This window comes from Tursiops truncatus, chromosome 1, assembly GCF_011762595.2.
Source record: "Tursiops truncatus isolate mTurTru1 chromosome 1, mTurTru1.mat.Y, whole genome shotgun sequence".
NCBI lineage: Eukaryota > Metazoa > Chordata > Mammalia > Artiodactyla > Delphinidae > Tursiops > Tursiops truncatus.
In genome coordinates this window covers 24,471,011-24,495,670 of record NC_047034.1, presented here as the reverse complement: position 1 = coordinate 24,495,670, position 24,660 = coordinate 24,471,011, and the positions used below count along the sequence as shown (strand labels likewise).

Sequence of the window (24,660 nt, the reverse complement as noted above, 5' to 3'; positions counted from 1 at the left end):
AAGCCATAATTTTTAAGAATAGTAAAAAAAAAAATTTTTAATACAGCTAATAGTATAACACTGGACCTTCTCTTTTTTATTTTCATCAGACCTCTGGTACAGGGAATTATCAAGGCAGAAGTCACAACCATATTCAAATCTAGCTGTAATACCAAAAAGTTACCATTATCTGACTGCTTATTTTCAAGTTGAATCAAGCTGACCTTATGTATGGTCTAATTTTACTTTTTTAAGTATAAACTGTGAAGAAGAACCAGAGTACTCCTGTTGAGTCTCCCTGCCTTAAAGGACATTTGTGGTGTAGAATTACTGTTAAATTAACATTGTACTACAACTAAATGGAATAGTCCTTCCTCAAACTCGTAATGTCGGTTTTTCCTGTAGATAACACCTAGCTAGAGGTGGAAATTATATGTATGAACATTTTAAAGTTGTCTTTCCTGTGAAGTTACTTTTTATACATGATGGTCCCCTTTCCTAAAAATCTATTGGTCTGTTAAGTTATACTGTTTTAAAACCCCCCAAAGCTACATATGACTAACAAAACTAGTTTACTTTCCTATGATAATGCTAAACAGATTGTTTCTGAATACTTCCTTCTCCGTTCTGAAAAATATACCTTTAATAGAATCTGCCTGTGTCAGGAAAAGTTTTTAAAATTTCAAAACTGGAAATCACTATGCTTACTACTTCCTTAGTACCCTAAGAATGAAGTTTTGAGCTAAGTAAAATGTCCAGGTAACAGTGGGTTTGCTTATAAGTACAAACTTCTTTTTAATCCAAACACTGTTTATTTCGTGCTTTCAATGTAATTGTATTAGGGGTATCTTCATGTGTCAGGTGCTGAGGATAAGTGAGGAGTCAGATGAAGTTCTTGGCATTTGGGGACTCTCTGCTGCCACATTTGTGCATACTTTTGTGAATATAGGATACAGAACATAATTTCTTAATAACTAAATAATGTTCACGAATAATATTTTTCCTGCCCTCAGGAACCACTGAGGCTTGTGAGCCTGCTTTTCTCCACATCACTGTGCTATCCTGTGAGTCCTTCTCTCCCAAATCTATCATTTCTTCCTGTGAGTGACTCTGCCCCTTACAGATTTCCCTACTGCTTTTCACTCTTTCTACCACTGTGTTTATGGTAGAATATAATAGTACGTTCTCTCATTGCCAGTTTTCCCCTTTTTTCTTGTATCTCTGCTTTCATTTTCTTGTCATTTCTGCATTGCTCAGCTCTGGCTTCAGTGGAACTTGGCCTTGATAACCATTACCAGCACGGTGGAAGTGTCTGTTGTGTTTTTTCTTAAACAATTAGCTTCATCACATAAAGTGAAGTTTTTGTATAAAATCTCATAGAGAACTGAAAATATGTACACTAATTTAATTCATTAATGTAGAGACATGTGGGGGACGTCCCTGGCAGTCCAGTGGTTAAAACTCTGGGCTTCCACTTCAGGGGGCACGGATTTGACCCCTAGTCGGGGAACTAAGATCCCACATGCTGCATGGCACGGCCAAAAAAAAAAAGACGTATAAATGAAACTTTTCTAGGTTTTGGAAGCTTTTCCAAAACCAGAGTAATTTTGCTAAGTAAAACGATAGCTTAATATCTGAAGCATTGGTGTTCTTTCTTATGTAAAAAAGGTGACATACTGTCATCAAAAGTATAATCTCTACTGTTTTACAAAAGCATCAAAAACATTTATGCTCATTTCATAGATTTTTGTTTTTTTAATATTTTATTTATTTATTTGTTTATGGCTGGGTTGGGTCTTTGTTGCTGTGCACAGGCTTCTCTAGTTGCAGTGCGTGGGCTTCTCACTGCGGTGGCTTCTATTGTTGCGGAGCACGGGCTCTAGGAGCATGGGCTTCAGTAGTTGCAGCACACAGGCTCAGTAGTTGTGGCGCACGGGCTTAGTTGCTCCGCGGCATGTGGGATCTTCCCAGACCAGGGCTCGAACCCGTCTCCCCTGCATTGGCAGGCGGATTCTTAACCACTGTGCCACCAGGGAAGTCCCCATTTCATAGATTTTTTAAGAAAAAAAGTTTATCACATGTAGAGTGTCAGCAAGTTAGAGAGATTCACTTATTTATCCCCTCATTAAGTAATTTTTATATGAGTAACTTCTGTGCGAGTGCCATGATATTACAGTTGCAGTGATTAAAAATTCAGAGAAGGATGCTGTATGTATGAAGCCTCAGTCTAACAGTTGTCTGGTGGCAAGTGTTACCTGTTTGCTGAATTTGAGTATCCCAGTTTTTAGAAAAAGATGAAATTTTATCCCAAAACCCATAATATACTGACATTATTTCTTTTTTAATTTTATTTTTTGCGGCACAGGGGCCTCTACTGTTGTGGCCTCTCCTGTTTTGGAGCACAGGCTCCGGACGTGCAGGCTCAGCGGCCATGGCTCATGGGCCCAGCCGCTCCACGGCACGTGGGATCCTCCTGGACCGGGGCACGAACCCGTGTCCCCTGCATCGGCAGGCGGACTCTCAACCAATGCGCCACCAGGGAACCCCCTGACATTATTTTAATGTCAGAATCCAAACCCCTTTGACCCAGGAACCTAGTAATGCTAATAAATCATTGACTTGCTGTGTTCTGGAACCTGGGAGGGTTACACTGTCTTCTCTTTAAACTCCTTAGCTGTTCCTAGCATCAAAACCTTAGAGAGGAAATATGTTATACAAGTTCAAGTTGGCATTAGGATCCAACCTCATATTGGTAATAAAAGTCCACTCAGCGTACAGTAGGTTGTTTGTTACATGTGTGGGGATGAAGGAGTTGTTTTGTTTTCTAAATAAGTAACAGGTCAAGTATTGGGTAAATTTTACAAAAAGTAATCTATTCACATTGAAAATAGTCATAGTATGTAATTCCGAGGTCCCTTTGTGAGCAGATTTTAGCAACATGATGTGCCATATGGAAATAAAACATTCATTTTTCTTCATTTAACATATGTGTGTGTGATCTGTTTGCAGAGATGTCATATGTTCAGAAAACTATTTTAAATGCTTCAGATTCAAGTGATTTTTGTTTTTAGAAATAATATCCTAATGTGATAGCTGGAGAAGAAGCCACTTTACTACTGCTTGGGTCTTTAAAAAACTTTCAATCTGAAAGAGGGCAAAATATGTTCCCTACCCCCTCTGTCTTTATTGGCAACATTTACTTAGATATCTTCAGGTCTACCTGTCTCACAAGAAACACAGTGGGGGAGGACATAACCTAGAACTTTCTGACGGGGAGAAAGATGAGAGCCCAAAATTGGTTTTGAGTTTGTCTTCAGAGAAGCTGTCTAATCTAAGTGACTTCTGTGCAATATTCATCTCTGTCTCTTGGCCAAGATCAGGAAATTTAAGTTACATTAAGACTAGCCACTGTGGGATTCTCTTACCAAGTTAAGATGGGAGGCTGGGACTAAGCAGTAGGATTTTATGAAATCATATAGTTAGCTGGTCTTTGGATCTTAGACAAAGGAGGGTCTTAGAAACAGCAATCATGGTGTTCTTGAATGGCTCTTTTAAGGGGAGCAGGGGAAGTCCAGCTTCCTCACAAAACAGGAAATATAGTCTTCCAATAACATAAGAAGGTTCATGGGTTCATGGAAAATGTTTGACCCAGAACTTATGTAAGTGTCTAAATGAACCCCAAAGGATTATCCAGGGATTACCTATCTTTTCTTTGTGCCAGATGGTCTCGTCTTTGCCTTTCTTTTTCATCCTGCCCTCTAAATTTTCTAATTAATGAATGCTTCTCTTATTTGTCATGTCTCTTGCACCCAGCTCCTTTTCTTTTCCATTTAAATCATTCTTTCAATTTATATCTTTACTGCCTCTTCCTGGGCTTTTGCAATAGCTACTTAATAATTTTCCCCATTCCTCATTTTCCTCTCCAAATGGTCTTACATTAGTACTGTATAAACTTAGGGTCTCAAACTGATACCCAAAGGGGCCAGTCAGACAATAGTAGTAGTAGATGAAATGATTTAGTTGTAGGTGATAGGGAGAATAGAATGTTCCCATGCCTTGTCTAGAAGGCTGAATAGCTTTTTGAAATACTGTAGATGAAACCAAACACACCTGAGGGTCTGGGTCTAACACATAGACTGTTAATTTAAACCTCTGCTATAAAATAATTTTTGCTTGTCAGTCTCTTCCCACGACTCCATTTGGCTCCAGGATGAAGGCTGTACTAAGTGGCTTGTTATTCAGGACAGTTGGTAATCTGGCCCACTTTACCTTTCCAACACCATCTCCTGCCGTTCCTTTTTTCTTAACCTATACTGTGGTCAGCCTGGCCTCCCTGCTGCCTTCCGGATACACCTCACATATTGTCACCTCTGATCTTTACCTTCTGTCACAGGTGATGAACTCTTTTCCACATATTATTTCTTCTCAACCCTCAAGATCTAGTTCGTGACTTTTTAGCACATAGAGTGCAAGGCACAGTGCCTGCCATGGTCCGTACTCAATAAATGCTAGCTGCTGCCAGTATTTCTTGATCACTGAAGTCCATAATGAGGGGGGGGGCTTGAACACCATTCCTCCTAACGTCCTGTCTACCTGTAATATTCCCTTGTTATTATAGGACACACACATGCGTGGGCGCATTGCATTGGACACTAAATTGCAGACTCCTTAAGCGCAGGGATCTTGTTGAATACCTTCTTGTATTCTCTACAGAGCCAACACAGCCACCTATACACAGTAGGCTTCCTCCTCGCCTCCCCCTTTTTTCTTTTTCTTTTTTTTTTTTTTTTGACCTAGTTCACTTAGAAAAATAAATTACCTTTAAGGACAGATTTGATTATTTTAAGGGAAATAGCTATGTTATTCAAATAAGTATAGGCTAGGTGCTGTCTTTATATAAATTGCTCATCTATATATTCATTTGCTCTTTGGCACATTTCTTGAGCACCTACTGTATTGCAGAAACTAAGGAGGCACCCGTGAACACAGATCAAGTACCTGCTCTCGTCACACTTACTCTTCAGAGGGAGAGACACGTAATAAATGAGTTCACATAAAAACAAACAGTACAGTTTCATATATTGGTAGTGGCTCTGAAGAAATCTCAGCAGGGTGGAGGGGTGTAGAGAGACTGAAGTGGTGGGTAGGATGGAGGAACAGGCTCTATTAACCAGGGTGTAGGGGAAGGCAATGGGAGGGCCAGCAGGAGGGCCAGCACATCTGGAGCACAGTGAACAGGAGAAGGACAGTAGGAAGTCCAGGTGGAGAAGGCAAGCTGGAGCTGGTTCCTGTAGGGCCTCATAGACCAGGGTAAGGAACTGGAATTCAATTTAAATGGTGCTAGAAGTTTGAAATGGATTTTGAACAGAAGATGTGACTTGATTTGTTTCCTGCCTGCTCTATGGAGACTAGCAAACTGCAGGTAGGGGCCAAAGAAAGGCAACCAATCCAGTTATTGCAATTATTCAGATGACATATAATGAAGGACTCAGTAGTGATGGATGTGGTGAAGATATATTTTTGAAGGAAGAACTAAAAAGATTTGCTAATGAATTAGATATGAGGTAGGGTGGTAAGGAGCAGTTCTGAGAGGAAGAGAATCAGGAGTTCTGTTTTAGAATCTACCTATCTAAATGATTTACTGGGGCTTAAAAAGTGGGATGCTATCTTGATATTCTTACCATTTCTTTTCCTATTTTATACTTATTAAATTGTCCCTTTAAGCAAATAAAAGCTAGTTACAAAAACATGAGATAGTACCTAATCTAGAGACTTAGGTACATTATAAAACTCATATTTTTACTTTAAAAAACTTTTTTCCTTTTTATTTATCTTTAACACCTTTATTAGAGTATAATTGCTTTACAATGGTGTGTTAGTTTCTGCTTTATAACAAAGTGAATCAGCTATACATATACATATATCCCCATATCCCCTCCCTCCCACCTTCCCTATCCCACCCCTCTAGGTGGTCACAAAGCACCGAGCTGATCTCCCAGCAGCTATGCGGCTGCTTCCCACTAGCTATCTATTTTACGTTTGGTAGTGTATATATGTCAGTGCCACTCTCTCACTTTGTCGCAGCTTACCCTTCCCCCTCCTCATGTCCTCAAGTCCATTCTCTACGTCTGCGTCCTTATTCCTGTCCTGCCCCTAGTTTCTTCAGAACCATTTTTTTTCTTTAGATTCCATATATATGTGTTAACATACGGTATTTGTTTTTCTCTTTCTGACGTACTTCACTCTGTATGACAGTCTCTAGGTCCATCCACCTCACTACAAATAACTCAATTTCATTCCTTCTTATGGCTGAGTAATATTCCATTGTATGTATGTGCCACATCTTCTTTAGCCATTCATTTGTCAATAGACACTTAGGTTGCTTCCATGTCTTGGCTATTGTAAATAGAGCTGCAGTGAACATTGTGGTACATGACTCTTTTTCAATTATGGTTTTCTCAAGGTATATGCCCAGCAGTGGGATTGCTGGGTCATACGGTAGTTCTATTTTTAGTTTTTTAAGGAACCTCCATACTGTTCTCCACAGTGGCTGTATCAATTTACATTCCCACAAACAGTGCAAGAGGGTTCCCCTTTCTCCACACTCTCTCCAGCATTTATTGTTTGTAGATTTTTTGAAGATGGCCATTCTGACTGGTGTGAGGTGATACCTCATTGTAGTTTTGATTTGCATTTCTCTAATGATTAGTGATGTTGAGCATTCTTTCATGTGTTTGTTGGCAATCTGTATATCTTCTTTGGAGAAATGTCTGTTTAGGTCTTCTGCCCATTCTTGGATTGGGTTGGTTTTTTTTTTTTTTGATACTGAGCTGAGCTGCGTGAGCTGCTTGTAAATTTTGGAGATTAATCCTTTGTCCGTTGCTTCATTTGCAAATATTTTCTCCCATTCTGAGGGTTGTCTTTTCATCTTGTTTATGGTTTCCTTTGGTGTGCAAAAACTTTTAAGTTGTATTATGTCCCATTTGTTTGTTTTTGTTTTTATTTCCATTTCTCTAGGAGGTGGGTCAAAAAGGATCTTGCTGTGATTTATGTCATAGAGTGTTCTGCCTATGTTTTCCTCTAAGAGTTTTATAGTGTCTGGCCTTACATTCAGTTCTTTAATCCATTTTGAGTTTATTTTTGTGTATGATGTTAGGGAGTGCTCTAATTTCATTCTTTTCCAAGTAGCTGTCCAGTTTTCCCAGCAACACTTATTGAAGAGGCCGACTTTTCTCCATTGTATCTTCTTGCCTCCTTTATCAAAAATAAGGTGACCATATGTGCGTGGGTTTATCTCTGGGCTTCCTATCCTGTTCCATTGATCTATATTTCTGTTTTTGTGCCAGTACCATACTGTCTTGATTACTGTAGCTTTGTAGTCTGGACTGAAGTCCAGGAGCCTAATTCTTCCAGCTCCATTTTTCTTTCTCAAGATCACTTTTACTATTTGGGGTCTTTTGTGTTTCCATACAAATTGTTAATTTTTTTGTTCTAGTTCTATGAAAAATGACACTGGTAGTTTGATAGGGATTGCATTGAATCTGTGAATTGCTTTGGGTAGTATAATCATTTTCACAAGGTTGATTCTTCCAATCCAGGAACATGGTATATCTCTCCATCTTTGTATCATCTTTAATTTCTTTAATCAGTATCTTATAGTTTTCTGCATACAGGTCTTTTGTCTCTTTAGGTAGGTTTATTCCTAGGGATTTTTATCTTTTTGTGGCAATGGTAAATGGGAGTGTTTCCTTAATTTCTCTTTCAGATTTTTCATTATTAGTGTATAGAAATGCAAGAGATTTCTGTGCATTAATTTTGTATCCTGCTACTTTACTAAATTCATTGATTAGTCCTAGTAGTTTTTGGTAGCATATGTAGGACTCTCTATGTATAGTATCATGTCATCTGCAAACAGTGACAGCTTTACTTCTTTTGCAATTTGGATTCCTTTTATTTCTTTTTCTTCTCTGATCCCTGTGGTTAAAACTTTCAAAACTATGTTGAATAGTGGTGGTGAGAGTGGACAACCTTGTCTCGTTCCCGATCTTAGAGGAAATGGTTTCAGTTTTTCACCATTGAGAAAGATGTTGGCTGTGGATTTGTCATATATGGCCTTTATTATGTTGAGGTAAGTTTCCTCTATGCCTACTTTCTGGAGGGTTTTTATCATAAATGGGTGTTGAATTTTGTCAGAAGCTTTTTCTGCATCTATTGAGATGATCATATGGTTTTCCACCTTCAATTTGTTAATATGGTTTATCACATTGATTTGCATACATTGAAGAATCCTTCCATTCCTGGGATAAACACCACAGATCATGATCCCTTTTTTAATTTATTTTTTATTAATATTTTATTTTTTTATACAGCAGGTTCTTATTAGTCATCCATTTTATACACATCAGTGTATACATGTCAATCCCAATCTCCGAATTCATCACACCACCACCCCCAACCCCCTGGCGCCTTCCCACCTTGGTGTCCATACATTTCTCCCCTACATCTGTGTCTCAATTTCTGCCCTGCAAACTGGTTCATCTCTATCATTTTTCTAGGTTCCACATACTTGCGTTAATATACGATATTTGTCTTTCCCTTTCTGACTTACCTCACTCTGTATGACAGTCTCTAGATCCATCCACATCTCTACAAACGACCCAATTTCGTTCCTTTTCATGGCCGAGTAATATTCCATTGTATATATTTACCAAATCTTCCCTATCCATTTGTCTATCGAGGGGCATTTAGGTTGCTTCCATGACCTGTCTATTTGTAAACAGTGCTTCAATGAACATTGGAGTGCATGTGTCTTTTTGAATTATGGTTTCCTCTGGGTATATGCCCAGTAGTGGGATTGCTGGGTCATATGGTAGTTCTATTTTTAGTTTTTTAAGGAACCTCCATTCTGTTCTCCATAGTGGCTGTATCAGTTTACTTCCCACCAACAATGCATAAGGGTTCCCTTTTCTCCACACCCTCTCCAGCATTTATTGTTTGTAGATTTTTTGATGATGGCCATTCTGACCGGTGTGAGGTGATACCTCATTATAGTTTTGATTTGCATTTCCCTAATAATTAGTGATGTTGAGCAGCATTTCATGTGCTCCTTGGCCATCTGTATGTCTTCTTTGGAGAAATGTCTATTTAGGTCTTCTGCCCATTTTTGGATTGGGTTATTTGTTTTTTTAATATTGAGCTGCATGAGCTGTTTATATATTTTGGAGATTAATCCTTTGTCCATTGATTCGTTTGCAAATATTTTCTCCCATTCTGAGGGTTGCCTTTTTGTCTTGTTTATGGTTTTCTTTGCTGTGCAAAAGCTTTTAAGTTTCATTAGGTCCCATTTGGACCACCAGTGGTCAATCAAAAAAAAACTTGCTGTGATTTATGTCAAAGAGTGTTCTTCCTATGTTTTCCTCTAAGAGTTTTACAGTGTCCGGTCTTACATTTAGGTCTCTAATCCATTTTGAGTTTATTTTTGTGTATGGTGTTAGGGAGTGTTCTAATTTTATTCTTTTACATGTAGCTGTCCAGTTTTCCCAGCACCACTTATTGAAGAAGCAGTCTTTTCCCCATGGTATTTCCTTGCCTCCCTTGTCATAGATTAGTTGACCGTAGGTGCGTGGGTTTATCTCTGTGCTTTCTATCTTGTTCCATTGATCTATATTTCTGTTTTTGTGCCAGTACCATATTGTCTTGATTACTGTAGCCTTGTAGTATAGTCTGAAGTCAGGGAGTCTGATTCCTCCAGCTCCGTTTTTTTCCCTCAAAACTGCTTTGGCTATTCGGGGTCTTTTTTGTCTCCATACAAATTTTCAGATTGTTTGTTATAGTTCTGTAAAAAATGCCATTGATAATTTGATAGGGATTGCACTGAATCTGTAGATTGCTATGGGTAGTATACTCATTTTCACAATGTTGATTCTTCCAATCCAAGAGCATGGTATATCTCTCCATCTGTTGGTATCATCTTTAATTTCTTTCATCAGTGTCATATAGTTTTCTGCATACAGGTCTTTTGTCTCCCTAAGTAGGTTTATTCCTAGGTATTTTATTCTTTTTGTTGTTATTAATTTCTTAATTAATAATTTCTTAATTGTTATTAATTTCTCTTTCAGATTTCTCATCATTAGTGTATAGGAATGCAAGAGATTTCTGTACATTGATTTTGTATCCTGAAACTTTACCAAATTCATTGATTAGCTCTAATAGTTTTCTGCTGGCATCTTTAGGATTCTCTATGTACAGTGTCATGTCATCTGCAAACAGTGACAGTTTTACTTCTTCTTTTCCAATTTGTATTCCTTTTATTTCTTTTCCTTCTCTGATTGCCGTGGCTAGGACTTCCAAAACTATGTTGAATAATAGTGGTGAGAGTGGACATCCTTGTCTTATTCCTGATCTTAGAGGAAATGCTTTCAGTTTTTCACCATTGAGAATGATGTTGGCTGTGGGGTTGTCGTATATAGCCTTTATTACGTTGAGATAGGTTCCCTCTATGCCCACTTTCTGGAGAGTTTTTATCATAAATAGGTGTTGAATTTTGTCAAAAGCTTTTTCTGCATCTGTTGAGATGATCATATGGCTTTTATTCTTCAGTTTGTTAATATGGTGTATCACATTGATTGATTTGCTTATATTGAGGAATCTTGCATCCCTGGATAAATCCCACTTGATCATGGTGTATGATCCTTTTTAATGCATTGTTGAATTGTGTTTCCTAGTATTTGGTTGAGGATTTTTGCATCTATATTCATCAGTGATATTGGTCTGTAGTTTTCTTTTTCCATAGTATCTCTGTCTGGTTTTGCTATCAGGGTGATGGTGGCCTCATAGAATGAGTTTGGGAGTGTTCCTTCCTTTGCAATTTTTTGGAACAGTTTGAGAAGTTTGGGTGTTAGCTCTTCTCTAAATGTTTGATAGAATTCACTTGTGAAGCCATCTGCTCCTGGAGTTTTGTTTGTTTGTAGATTTTTAATCACAGTTTTAATTTTATTACTTGTGATTGGTCTGTTCATATTTTCTATTTCCTCCTGGTTCAGTCTTGGAAGGTTATACCTTTCTAAGAATTTGTCCATTTCTTCCAGGTTGTCGATTTATTGGCATAGAGTTGCTTGTAGTGCTCTCTTAGGATGCTTTGTATTCCTGTGGGGTCTGTTGTAACTTCTTTTTCATTTCTAATTTTATTGATTTGAGTCTTCTTCCTGTTTATCTTGATGAGTCTGGCTAATGGGTTATCAATTTTGTTTATCTTCTCAAAGAACCAGCTTTTAGTTTTATTGATTTCTGCTATTGTTTTCTTTGTTTCTATTTCATTTATTTCTGCTCTGATCTTTATGATTTCTTTCCTTCTGCTGACTTTGGGTTTTGTTTCTTCTTCTTTCTCTATTTCCTTTAGGTGTAAGGTTAGATTGTTTATTTGAGATGTTTCTTGTTTCTTGAGGTAGGCTTGTGTACCTATAAACTTCCCTCTTAGAACTGCTTTTGCTGCATCCCATAGGTTCTGGATTGTCGTGTTGCATTGTCCTTTGTCTCTAGGCATTTTTTGATTTCCTCTTTGATTTCTTCAGTGATCTCTTGGTTATTTAGTAACGTATTGCTTAGCCTCCATGTTTTTCTGTGTTTTACGTTTTTTTCCCCGTAATTGGTTTCTAATCTCATAGCGTTGTGGTCAGAAAATACGCTTGATATGATTTCTTGAGAAGAAAGTGTAATCTGCTGTTTTTGGATGGAATGTCCTATAAATATCAATTAAATCTATCTGGTCTATTGTGTCATTTAAAGCTTGTGTTTCCTTGTTAATTTTCTGTTTGGATGGTTTGTCCATTGGTGTAAGTGAGGTGTCAAAGTCCCCCACTATTATTGTGTTACTGTTGATTTCCTCTTTTATAGCTGTTAGCAGTTGCTTTATGTATTGAGGTGCTCCTATTTTGGGTGCATATATGTTTATAATTGTTGTATCGTCTTCTTGGATTGATCCCTTGATCATTATGTAGTGTCCTTCCTTCTCTCTTGTAACATTCTTTATTTTAATGTCTATTTTATCTGATATGAATATTGCTACTCGAGCTTTCTTTTGATTTCCATTTGCATGGAATATCTTTTTCCATCCCCTCACTTTCAGTCTGTATGTGTCCCTAGGTCTGAAGTGGGTCTCTTGTCGACAGCATATATATGGGTCTTGTTTTTGTATCCATTCAGCCAGTCTGTGTCTTTTGGTGGGAGCATTCAGTCCATTTACATTTAAGGTAATTATCGATATGTATGTTCCTATTCCCATTTTCTTAATTGTTTTGGGTTTGTTATTGTAGGTCTTTTCCTTCTCTTGTGTTTCTTGCCTAGAGAAGTTCCTTTAGCATTTGTTGTAAAACTGGTTTGGTGGTGCTGAACTCTCTCAGCTTTTGCTTGTCTGTAAAGGTTTTAATTTCTCCAACAAATCTGAATGAGATCGTTGCTGGGTAGAGTAATCTTGGTTGTAGGTTTTACCCCTTCATCACTTTAAATATGTCCTGCCACTCCCTTCTGGCTTGCAGAGTTTCTGCTGAAAGATCAGCTGTTAACCTTATGGGGATTCCCTTGTGTGTTATTTGTTGTTTTTCCCTTGCTTCTTTTAATATTTTTTTCTTTGTATTTATTTTTTGATAGTGTGATTAATATGTGTCTTGGAGTGTTTCTCCTTGTATTTATCCTTTATGGGACTCTCTGCACTTCCTGGACTTGACTATTTCCTTTCCCATATTAGGGAAGTTTTCAACTATTATCTCTTCAAATATTTTCTCAGTCCCTCTCTTTCCCTCTTTTTCTGGGACCCCTATAATTCAAATATTGGTGCGTTTAATGTTGTCCCAGGGGTCTCTAAGACTGTCCTCAGTTCTTTTCATTCTTTTTTCTTTATTCTGCTCTGCAGTAGTTCTTTCCACTGTTTTATCTTCCAGGTCACTTTATCCGTTCTTCTGCCTCAGTTTTTCTACTATTGTGTCCTTCTAGAGAATTTTTAATTTTAGTTATTGTGTTGTTCATCATTGTTTGTTTGCTCTTTACTTCTTTTAGGTCCTTGTTAAACGTTTCTTGTATTTTCTCCATTCTATTAACGAGATATTGGATCATCTTTACTATCATTACTCTGAATTCTCTTTCAGGTAGACTGCCTATTTCCTCTTCATTTATTTGGTCTGGTGGGTTTTTACCTTGCTCCTTCATCTGCTGTGTTTCTCTGTCTTCTCATTTTGCTGAACTTACTGTGTTTGGGGTCTCCTTTTTGCAGGCTGCAGGTTTTGTAGTTCCCATTGTTTTTAGTGTCTGCCCCAGTGGCTAAGGTTGGTTCAGTGGGTTGTGTAGGCTACCTGGTGGAGGGGACTGGTGCCTGTGTTCTGTTGGATGAGGCTGAATCTTGTCTTTCTGGTGGGCAGGACCGCATCCAGTGATGTGTTTTGGGGTGCCTCTGACCTTATTATGATTTTAGGTAACCTCTCTGCTAATGGGTGGGGTTGTGTTCCTGTATTGCTAGTTTTTTGGCATAGGGTGTCCAGCACTGTAGCTTGCTGTCGTTGAGTGCATCTGGGTCTTAGCGTTGAGGTGGAGATCTCCGGGAGAGCTTTTGCTGTTTTATATTACATGGAGCCAGGAGGTCTCTGGTGGACGAATATCCTGAACTCGGCTCTCCCACCTCAGAGGGTCAGGCCTGACACCGGACTGGAGCACCAAGACCCTGTCAGCCACACGGTATCTATAAAATGTCTGGGAGAAACCGCAGCAAGGCCGGCTTCTTAGCAGTTGCAGCCGTAACAGGAAGCTTATTCCTCCCTATGGGTGGGGCAACAAGTCTTCCTGCAGGTGCAAGTTTGCCTCCTTGGTCCTAAGAAAACTAACTTCTTGTCACCCTCACTATGGACTAGGTGCCGGCATTGTGGTAGGACCACGCATGTGCCCTTTTTTCCTTTTTAAATTAATCTTTGAAAAATTCAGTATCAATGTACTTCATCATCATTTGTTTTTTACTCTCCATGTTGTCTTGTTCTAAGGTGCAGCATTGTAGTGCCAGAGAGCACCTTCGTGTTACTTCTAGAAGACGGATTTCCTCCATTTAGCTGCCTCCTCTTGCTCCTGCTGTGACTTGTTATATTAATTTGCTGTAGTAGTAGCCATGACATTAATGTACTTTCGGATTATTGAATGACACAAAGGATTTTTCATCTAACCTTCTCCTCCGCAGTGTCTCTAGACTGACAGTTTTAGCCATTAGTTTAAGTATCTCTTAATTCAGGTGATGTATAAGATAAGGATTTGTTGCTATAAAGTGTTTTGGAAAGACAAAAGAAACTTATTAGGTTTATTTGAAAGTTCTGTTCATCTAATTTGAATTGTAATATGTATTATAACAAATGACACTAAGCAAAATTTTAATACTCATAGAAAATAAGATCTTTTCGCATTAGGGAAATGGCAAGAGGTTTAATCTTGAGTTAGTATTCAACTCTGCCCATAACTGGTGCTACAAATGTAAGCAAGTTATTTAAGCTTTCTCAGCTTGGCCTCTTCATCTGTAAAATAGGACTGGTAATGCCTGTATAATAGAGTTGTAAAGATTAAGTATGAAATATTATGTAAAGGTCTTTACATAAAGTGCAGGTTCACTAAATCATAGTTCTTATTATGGAGACCAAATCTAAAGGACCAGGCGGAGAACCATGACTTGTTCCTTCAGTGAAGAATAGTACTGGAAAATTTGACACTGAATGACCGGAATTTCATTCTCTACAGTGAAATTGCTGGCATTTAAGCTGTTTATAATATACTAATATGATTTATGAATGTTATTTCTCAAGTTATCTACAAACCAAGCAAAATTTACCAACCTTGAGTTTCTGGGTTGAGTAAAGCCTTGATCAGTAAAAGAATATTATTTGGTATCTATTTTCTCCTTTAATTTGAGGAGGCAGATCTAACAGCAAGGCCTCTCTGAATGTGCCAGCAGAGTTGCAGAATAATTTTGTTTTTTACAAACAATTCATTATTAAAATGCTATTTAAGATGATCATTGCTGTTTGAGGGGGAAGTGCAGAAGAGCTATTTATTTATAAATATACAGGGCTAGGTCGGATGGATGTTTCGTTATTTGTTTTAATTCTGCACTTATTCATAGAGTACCACCAGTAACAATTACACTAATTACAGCTTAGACAATCTTTTTGTTCTCAGTGTAAAGGCTTGGTATACTTTGTTTTGGTAGGAAAGGAATTTGGTAATTGAAGCGGGAAACTAAATTTAGTCTGGTTTTTTTTTAACGTTTTTTTTGGCCGCACCACGTGGCTTGTGGGATCTTAGTTCCCTGAACAGGAATTGAACCCAGACCCATAGCAGTGAGAGCGTGGAGTCCTAATCACTAGACTGCTGGGGAATTCCCTAAATTTAGTTTTTAAAGCTTTATTTTTTGAGGTTTAAAGTTTCTTAACCTTTTAATATTGACATTATGTTAAAAAATTAAAAGGCATAGAAATGTTTTTTAAGAGTAGTTTGGAGAAGACACATTTCTATGTGCCCTAACTCAACTTCCCAACCTACTTAGAAACACTTGGCAGTCTTCTGAATGAAACGGTAGACTAAGACCATGACTTTGTTTTAACTTATTTGCCTTCTACCATAAAATTAAGGTAAACTCTACCAAAGTCATTTCTTTTTGTTTGACTGTCTTGGTATGATAAGTAGGAATTTCTGTACTAGGGATAGGTTCTAAGACGCTTGCCCCAAACGCTTGTCAGAACAGAAAGGACCGCACCCACCTGTCTTCTAAGAGTTTCCCCCTTGGCTTGCATCTCCTATGCCTAAACTTGGTCCCACCATCCCTATAAACTATAGGACAAGAGGGCAGTTAAAAAAAGAAAGATCCCTGGAGAAGATCCCTGAATAAGACTGAAAAGAAATAATGGAAAAGAACACATTCCTTCACTTCAGACACTGGAGCAGGCCTGCTGAAACAAAAGATTCTTGGTGGGAGAGAAAAAGGAAAAGCATGTAAAGGCTGTGGATAGATTTTTTGCCAGGAATTAAGGGTTGAGTGGGGAGGGTGTCAAGATAAAATGTTGGCTCATCCCACACAACTGTAATGTCTCATACTCTTACTTCTTCCCTTTTTCAAAAATTTGCCAAAGTTCATTGCCATCCATAGTAAATAAGATGGGGCCACTTGGGAAGTCTTGTATCCCTTAACTATATGACTTCTGGAGCCCAACACACCAGATTAGGGCAAGCAGGAGGTAAGGTAGGGGCCTAACAGCTGCTGCACTAGGACTAGCTTCTAGGTCTTGGAAGCACATTCTGTGTCTTTCCAGATGATTTTGAGAGTTTCTCTTGGTCTTTCAACATCCATTTATTCATATTTGTAGTGTCTTTTGATTTATTATTGGGTCTGTGTCTTGAATTTACAGATTCAAAACTCAGATCATAAAGACATACAGTTAACAGTAATGCAACTCTGGAGCTTGTCTTTGTAACTATTCTTAATAGGATTGTTTTTTCTAAGTAGTTAAAGCAACTTCAAAACACCTATGGTAGGTGAATTCACTCTTGGTAAATGTACTATTTTATGGAATGAAATAGATAGTGAATGAATCTATGAAAAGTTCCTATTTTTTTTTACATTTACTAAAAATTTAAAAAGTAAATGATATATCTTTAGTAGTAATATACTCATTAAAATTAATTTCCATTTTCCATGTCTTGCTCTTTAGAAACTTATTAGGATTTCTTTCCCTTCCTCAAGTACCCAGTTTCAGCAAGGTACTTGTAAAATCATTTTTCTTTGCTGTATGAAGATGGTCTTTAATATTGTTGCTTTCTAATGAAAGATTTGAAAAACTATTCCTTTGCATAATTTGTACTTATCATTTTAATGTCACTAAAGTATTTTAGCTTTCTCAGAAGAACTACATCATCTGAAATACATATTTTCTATAAAAAGAATAAATTGCTAACTTATTTTTTTTTTTGAGATAATGGTTTCTATAGACCCATGTTCAGGGAAGCCCAGTAGAAGACTATATTGAGTTATTTGGCCCTAAAAGCATTGAGTTATAAAAAGAACTAATAGACTCTGTAATGTTTATGTATAGCTCATTATCAGAGGTGGCTGGCTGGAACTGGAAGTCATATTAAATATTTTATACCATTGATCCGATAAATGACATTACAGGAAGTCCTCAGCTTACAGTGATCGGATACCAGCAAGTCACTGACATCAGCAGTGTTAGGGCCACAATGCCCACCTATGTCATCACCTACAGCTTGTTCAAGCAGGCAACTCACAAGTCAACTTCTGTGAATCAACCTACTGCCTAGGGGGGCCTATGGTAAGGCCTCCAGCTTCCCAGTTGGCTCTACCAACTGATTCTGTTCTCTTTCTCCCTGTGCCTCAGAGTCTTCTAACTCCTAAATGGCAAGGGTTTCTGTTTTGTCTTTGTTCCTAAATAAAGGGTGGGGTGGAGGCAGAAGAGAGGTGTCCCAAGTGAAAACTGGAAAGACAGCATAGAAGGGGGTAGCAGGGGGACTAAAGAAATAATAGAAGTCTTTTTCTATTTCTTTTCTTTTTCTAAGGGCCAAATACTGAATAGTTTAGACTTTATGGTCTGTACTCACTTCTGCCGTTGTAGCAGCCATACACAATATGTGGATAAGTAACCTTGGCTGTGCTCCAATTAAATTCTATTTGCAAAACTAGGCAGCAGGCCTTTGGCCTAGTGGCCATAGTTTGCCACCCTCTGCATACTGCAGGGTGTCCCTAGTAAACTGGGTCTAAGAGATATTCTAGAAGAGAAGTCCTTAAGACATTTAGAGCACTAGAACATTATTTAGTAAATGTGTAGTTTCTCAGGGGAACTGAGGACAACACTCATTTTGATGTTAAAAGTTGGTATCGAATATATTTTAAGTCTCACATGTTCATTTCTTAAAAATTGCTGATGAATGAAAAAAGCAGCCTCTGTTATAAAGCAAAACCCAGGACTAATGGTTAAGCAAAGAGAGGCCATAAGGAATCACTTTATAGATGACTTAACAGGGAAGCGGAGCTGTAAATGAGGATAAACTAGGCCTGATTTCCAGTCCATGCTGTGTCACACTGCCTGGCCCTGGAATCAAGTCAGGGCTTTAGAAGAGCAATCAGAGTTTTAGATATGTGTATTTGGCAATATCTGAAGACAAAGTATTATTCTGTTAGATTTTGACGACTGTGATTTTTTTCTATAGGAATTGGTTAAACCTCTAATAGGACTTCAGATACCCCTTGAACTGAATTAGCCTTCTTACCATTACATGTAAAACATCACTGATATGTCCCGCCATAATATAACAAACAGTGCTTACAATCTCTGACAGGTTGTTCATGCTGAAGGATTGGTCTCTATATTAAAGAAGAGGAATAATACTGTAGGAGATCATCCTGCCCAGATGCAACAGAAACCATCTAAGCGAAGAGTGAGATTCCAAGAAATAGACGACAGCTTAGATCAAGGTAAAGTGCTCAGACTGTGTCTAACACAGATTTGATCAGTGTTTGCTGAAAGAATGAATTAATGTACAATAAGGTGTTTGGTAACAGGATTTGTAAAGAATATGTGGACTTAGTTGCTTTATCTTCTGTAAAGAAACACAGAGGATCAAACTATCATCAGTTCTTAAATAATTCCTAAGCAATTTGTTTTGCTCAAATAAGTGAACAAGTTGGAAAATTCATCTCATTGCCTTCCTGTCCCACAGATAGTCCTCAATTTTCAGAGCTTATTTCAGTTTCTTTGTTTCGTGTTTTATTTTCTAGTTTTTGTTTGGTGTTTTTTAGTGAGCCTGCTATTTTTGTCTTCTTTTCAGTGGCAGTTCATACTCCTTCTTGACTGATGTGGAAAATATTTATGGATTACAAATATTTTCTCTTCGGTGATTTCTTCTTGACTCTGTAGAAAGAGGTGTCTCTCAAGAGTACAGTTTAGGGCTTCCCTGGTGGCGCAGTGGTTGAGAGTCCACCTGCCGATGCAGGGGACACGGATTCGTGCCCCGGTCCGGGAAGATCCCACATGCCGCGGAGCGGCTGGGCCCGTGAGCCATGGCCGCTGAGCCTGCGCGTCCGGAGCCTGTGCTCCGCAACGGGAGAGGCCACAACAGTGAGAGGTCCGCGTACCGGAAAAAAAAAAAAAAAGAATACAGTTTAACACTGTTGCTATTGTTTGATTTTTTTTTTCCTCCTGGGCTTATATTTAAGGTAGTGGTTAAATTTGTCTAGGGCCTAGGTAAATCAGAGTGAGTAGAAATATAGCCAAGAACCTGTCAGTATGCTTTTCATGTTTATAAAACAACTGCATTGTTAAAATAACAGTGTCAACGTGTAGATACGCTTTCTAAATATGACATAAAGTGATAGCAGTAGAGGTTTCTAAATTTTTACAATTATAAAGCTGGTAGGAACCTTGGAAATAATCTGTTCCCACCCCTCATTTTACCTCTGCACCTTGCTTGTAACTATCACAGTCCTCTCCAGATAAAGTGCTCAATTCTTTGTTTGTACCAATTGGTATTGAATCATTGCATACATAGTAGGGGGAACCCAGAATTTAGAACTGACAGTCCCTAGTTCCCTTAGTAGCCATCTCGTCTTACACTAAGTCACGTAACTTGTGCTCAGTAGTCGCCTGTGCCTCCTGGCTTCCATGTTGGACAGCACAGCTCTAAATACTATCAGTGCATGTAGTTAAAACAAAGTAGATGTTTTAAAATAAATTGTATCTAAATGTTTGTATATAAATATATGATAATGAAGAAATACCCAGAAAAGTACATAAACTAGATTGTTATCAAAGATAAGAGGGTGGGTGGGAATCATGCCAAAAAGAGAAAAGATGGTAAAAATACTGAACTGACCAAAAACCAAAAAAACCCCAAGAAACACAACATGAATGATATGATCCTTTTTACTTGTGTGTATAAAAATTATGCTAAGTATAAATTATTAAATCTATTAATGTCTATTAACTATTAAAATCTATTAAACTGTAAATGTGTAAATCACAGGACAATACAATTACATAATCCTGTTTTTATAAAAATCCTGAAACCACATGTGTTTGATCTGGAAGGATACACACCATATTTAACAGTGTTTACCTCTTGGTTGAGAGGGGAATATGATTGGGTAGGAATAAAAGGGAAGAGTCCCTTAGACTCTTAGATACTTTCATGTTTAAATTTTTATGGGGAGAATATATTCACATATTACTGTAAAATCTTCCAAATAAATTCTATTTGGTTTATATTGGGTTCTGTAAAATTTGTTTTTTTAATCATAAAAGTAATACACACTAATCATGAAAAAACTTAGACAATAATGAAGTAGAAAGTTTAAGGCTCCCAACCTTCCCTCCCTTGGGGGTTTCCCCCAGGTATTGATTGAAGTTCTTACCATCCTTTCAAAACACATTCTGTATATATGCATGTATATGTGTGTACATACACATGTGCCCTTTTTTTTTTTAACGTGAATGGTTCATTATATACCGTTATGTCACGGCTTTTTAATTTAACCATCAATCTTGGACATCTTTCTTTGAACAATGTATTAAATTTACTCCATTCTGTAAAACAGTTGCATAGTATTCCATGATATGAATCTCCCATAATTATTTAACTCTTCCATTGTAACTAGAATAACTAAGTTCTTCTCAACTTTATGTTATAACAAACTTTGCTGCAGTGAACATGCTTGTAAATATGCTATTGTGTTTTGTGCAGATCTGTAGGCTTAATTCCTGAAAGTGGATTTGCTAGGCTAGGTGATCAGGACCATATGGACCAGTTGGCCTCAGGCAGTCCTTCCTTGTTTATACCTATTGTCCCAGCACTGCATTCACTTAACACTCTTTCACTGTCAAAAGTGCCCCAGGCTGGATGATAAGTTAATTTAAAATGTTAATAGATACTGCCAGATTACCTTCCAAGAAGGTTTTGGTACACCCTCATCATGCTGATCATAAAACTTCTTAGTCTTTTCCAAATATTTTTAATTTTTCTTTAATTATGAGTGATCATTAAGACTTTCAACAGAGAGTAGTTATTCTCTTCAATATAGAAAGACTTATGTGGACATTTTTATTAAAAACAAGCCTGCCAAAGTTGTTTAAGAAATGAAATTACTGTACTAGCTAGAACTTCACTATTCCACTGAAAGATAAAATTGAGTATTACTAAGATGCAAGATCCCACTCAGACATTTTTGCTTGTTTGTTTAATATCAAATTGACTTTGCTTTAAGGTGGTCCCATGATGTGAACTCCAAAGATACTGTAATAGTGAGGTTACGTATAATTTGTACTCTAAAATAATGCTATGAGCACATCAGAGAAGTATTGCCATTTTTTTCTTCTTTTTTTATGGAAATGGTTATATTCATTGTATAAATGAGCTAGTTTTAATTTTTGCATTCACAAGCTCTACAAGTATATATCTTTATGGTAACTAATAGGTCCTTGTATAGTCATTCGTGTCCTAGCTTCCTGTCAGTGACTGTCCATAGAGGACTAATATTAGAAACATCTAGTTATCTTAATCAGTGAGCAGACAGCAGATACTAGGCATTAATTTTGTGTCAGTTTAACCTTACTCTGTTTTCCTGTTTGCAGATGAAGTTGGAGGTGGTTCCTGTATTTTACTGGTCTTGCTGTGCATAGTGACGGTTTTCCTTAGTGTGGGAGGAACTGCATTATACTGCACTTTTGGTGACACGGAGTCACCTGTTTGTACAGACTTTGCAGACAACATGGATTTCTATTACACTAAGTTACTGCAGGGAATGGCAGGACTTAAACACTGGATCTACCTCTCCTAGCAGCATTCAAGAGGGACAGGCATGCTGGCTGTGAGAATCAAAGAGTGAAACTTTCTAAATAGCTTTTATTTCAAGAGTTCTGTAACATGCGCCTCCCTTCCCCAGTGAGGAACCACAAACATCAGAAACAGCAGCTTTAACTGGCAAAACAGAGGAACTCAGAATAATCCACATAATGATACAGATTTTGATCTGAGCACTGTGGATGGAAGGAATGGTCTTTGGAGAGCATGTCCACCTCCTCCTCACTGTTTCCTAGTGTAATGAGCTACAGAATTAAACAGGGCAGTGTTGGAGCCAAACCATTTTGGGCTACCTTGTCAGGCTAATGGCTAAGGACACTTGTGGTTTATAACCGTTTGTCCAAAGACATTGCTTCCAGCCATCACGCAATAAGTTTGTGTGTAATGAAAAAGAGTTACCTTACAGTTTCAATGTCTTTTTTTAGTTCACCTTGGGAGCTATGTAATTTAGGCTTTGGGCACTCTCCAGATTTCCATTTGTGAAATGATTATGTTTGTGTGTGTGTGCTTGTGTATTTCAGACAGTTATCATAAGCAAAAACCCAACGTAGAATAACAAAGATTATTCTTTCAACATGACTATAGATGTGCAGCCACAAAACTTTCAAGAAGGCTTAACTGTGGAACAGATGAACGGTACAAATCTTGGCCCTGAATTAAGAAACTGTGACAGATCTGTGACAGTCAACTTCATTAACTAGCCAGAAATTAATCACAGGCCTAGAGGTAAAATTAAAGAGCTCCCTCTGAGTGTCAGGCAACCAGTTTCATCGTGGATTCAGTGCTTCCTGATATAATAAATGCTGGATTCATCTCGATTCAATAAATACTTACTGAGCACCTATTATGTTCTGAGAATCTAAGAACCCTTCTATAAAGATAAATAAGGTATTAGTTCCTGCTCTAGATGTTTTAATTCTGGCCTTATGTAAAATAAACTAATACTTTGGCAAATGAAATTAAATCATCATATATAATTCAGTATTAACAGATCATACATTCAGATGCTTGAATGTGCGTTCATATCATGGGCTTGATTTAGACCTAATGTGAGGTCATTAGGCGAAAATTCAATCATATCTTAAATAGGCAAATGTCTGATTTTTATTTAAATCTGTCAATTTCCTTTTCTAAGGTGCAGTGGTCTAACAATTAGGAAGCCTTGCTTTGGCTTTTTATATCATTAGCAGCATTCTAAAAGAAACAAAACACATGAACTATAGTTTTCTGGAAATGACTATTATTTCATGTTTTTCTGTGAGGATCATTTGAAAGAAAAAGAGAGTTTTCTTTCTAGTTGTTACTGGCTGGTACAGTACCTCCCTTTGTGTTTCTGCTTATTTATTTAGACTTATGATTTTTAAAGGGCTTTTTATAGAAGTTGAAATTGTGTCATTTAGCATGCATCTGGTTATCCCAATGCTAGATATTTAATTACTGTATACTTAGTGTTTTGATTTTCTATAATTTCAGCTCAATGTGGTTTTAGGCTTGTTTATTTTTAAATTGATGTTTTATTTTTACTTATAATACGGTTTGACTTGTCTGTATCATGTCACCATAAACTATAATATTTTCAAGGATTATAGATCAAAGATATTTATTTAGAAGTGTACAAGATACTGAAATCTAGATTCCTTATACTTAAGGCTGATTTTATTAGAAGATTATTTTAATGTTCTATTATAAATTTTAAGAATTTGTATTCAAATTGTATGTAAATATGTAAAATGTTGATGGTACTATATTATGTGGTTCTGTAAAAGACATTCACAAAGTCTACTGTGAGGGGCATCCCCATCAGAGACAAACCTCTTCTGTTTTACCCTCATGATTTCTAGTTACAGAAATTTGGTGATGCTGATTTCTGCCGGTTTTATGTGAAGATAAGTCAAAGTTTCCCTCCTGTTCACCTTTTTAGGTCACTGTTGAAGTCCTAAAAACTCTGTATGTCATATTTTCCTATTGGCCACCAGGACCATTACTTCTGAAACTGAAGGTTTCCTGGGAACCTTCACACTGAGGTGAAAGAAATGAGATAATACTTTGGTACTCTGTGGAGTCCAGTTGAGTCTCAGAAGAACCACGTGTGTCCTCACTACTTCCCAGGGAGGGTGAGGTGAGCTCAGGAGCATATTGATGTCTTGATTTAAAATAGGCATGAAATCTCAACTAGAAAAATTAGGACAACTTTTAAAAATGTAATTGTCATTTATTGCATGAATTGGAGTAATTCTATCTGGTGATGAGAGAAATTGTTATCTCTCGCATAAAAAAACATCCAGTTTTACTATAATGTAATTTTTTCTGTCATTTGAAAGCACTGACAACTATTTGTAACTAATCTTCCTTAAGAACTGTATTTGAGGGTAACAGATCAAGCTTGTAATTTAAAATCTATACCCAAAAAATGTCTCAGAGAGTTTATTTGAACCCCTTGGGTACTGAGAAAAACCGCTTTAAAGTGAAAGTAAAATAATTTCAGAAGTTGGTCTGGCACCACGAGTAGATTACTTTGGGTAGTCTAATAGCTCCCTACGTAAACGCTCCTATGCTTCTAAAACACTTTCCCAGCAACCGAAATTCACTCTAAAAATTCATTCCTTTAGATTTAAAAATCAAGTCCCTCTGGGAGGTTTACTATATTGAGCTGTGAATTATGCTAAGAGGATTTAAAATTTGAAGGTAGGCCTTATTTTGAAAGGACAGATGTGAATTGGATCTTGCTGGAATGGCAGGGTGGAGGAAAGGGTAGGAATTTAGAAGTAAAAGAGGGAAGGTGGGGAAAGGACAAGA

At 37.4% G+C, this 24,660-nt stretch overlaps 1 protein-coding gene across 6 annotated transcripts in view; it reads left to right on the top strand.

The window, feature by feature from the left end:
- CNST (consortin, connexin sorting protein) overlaps positions 1-24,125 on the top strand; it is a 107,856-nt gene extending 83,731 nt beyond the window's left edge. For 4 of the 6 annotated variants that reach the window (XM_073801265.1, XM_019920472.3, XM_073801256.1 and 1 more), the window contains 2 exons: positions 18,349-18,484; positions 21,636-24,125. In XM_073801265.1, the coding sequence (XP_073657366.1) occupies positions 18,349-18,484; positions 21,636-21,841 (342 nt within the window). In that variant the 3' untranslated portion in view covers positions 21,842-24,125. Of the gene's footprint in view, positions 1-2,344; positions 3,749-18,348; positions 18,485-18,837; positions 19,166-21,635 lie in introns of those variants that run through there. The other 2 variants (XM_019920474.3, XM_073801261.1) reach the window with 2 other exon arrangements.
- The last annotated feature ends 535 nt before the right edge of the window (positions 24,126-24,660 follow it).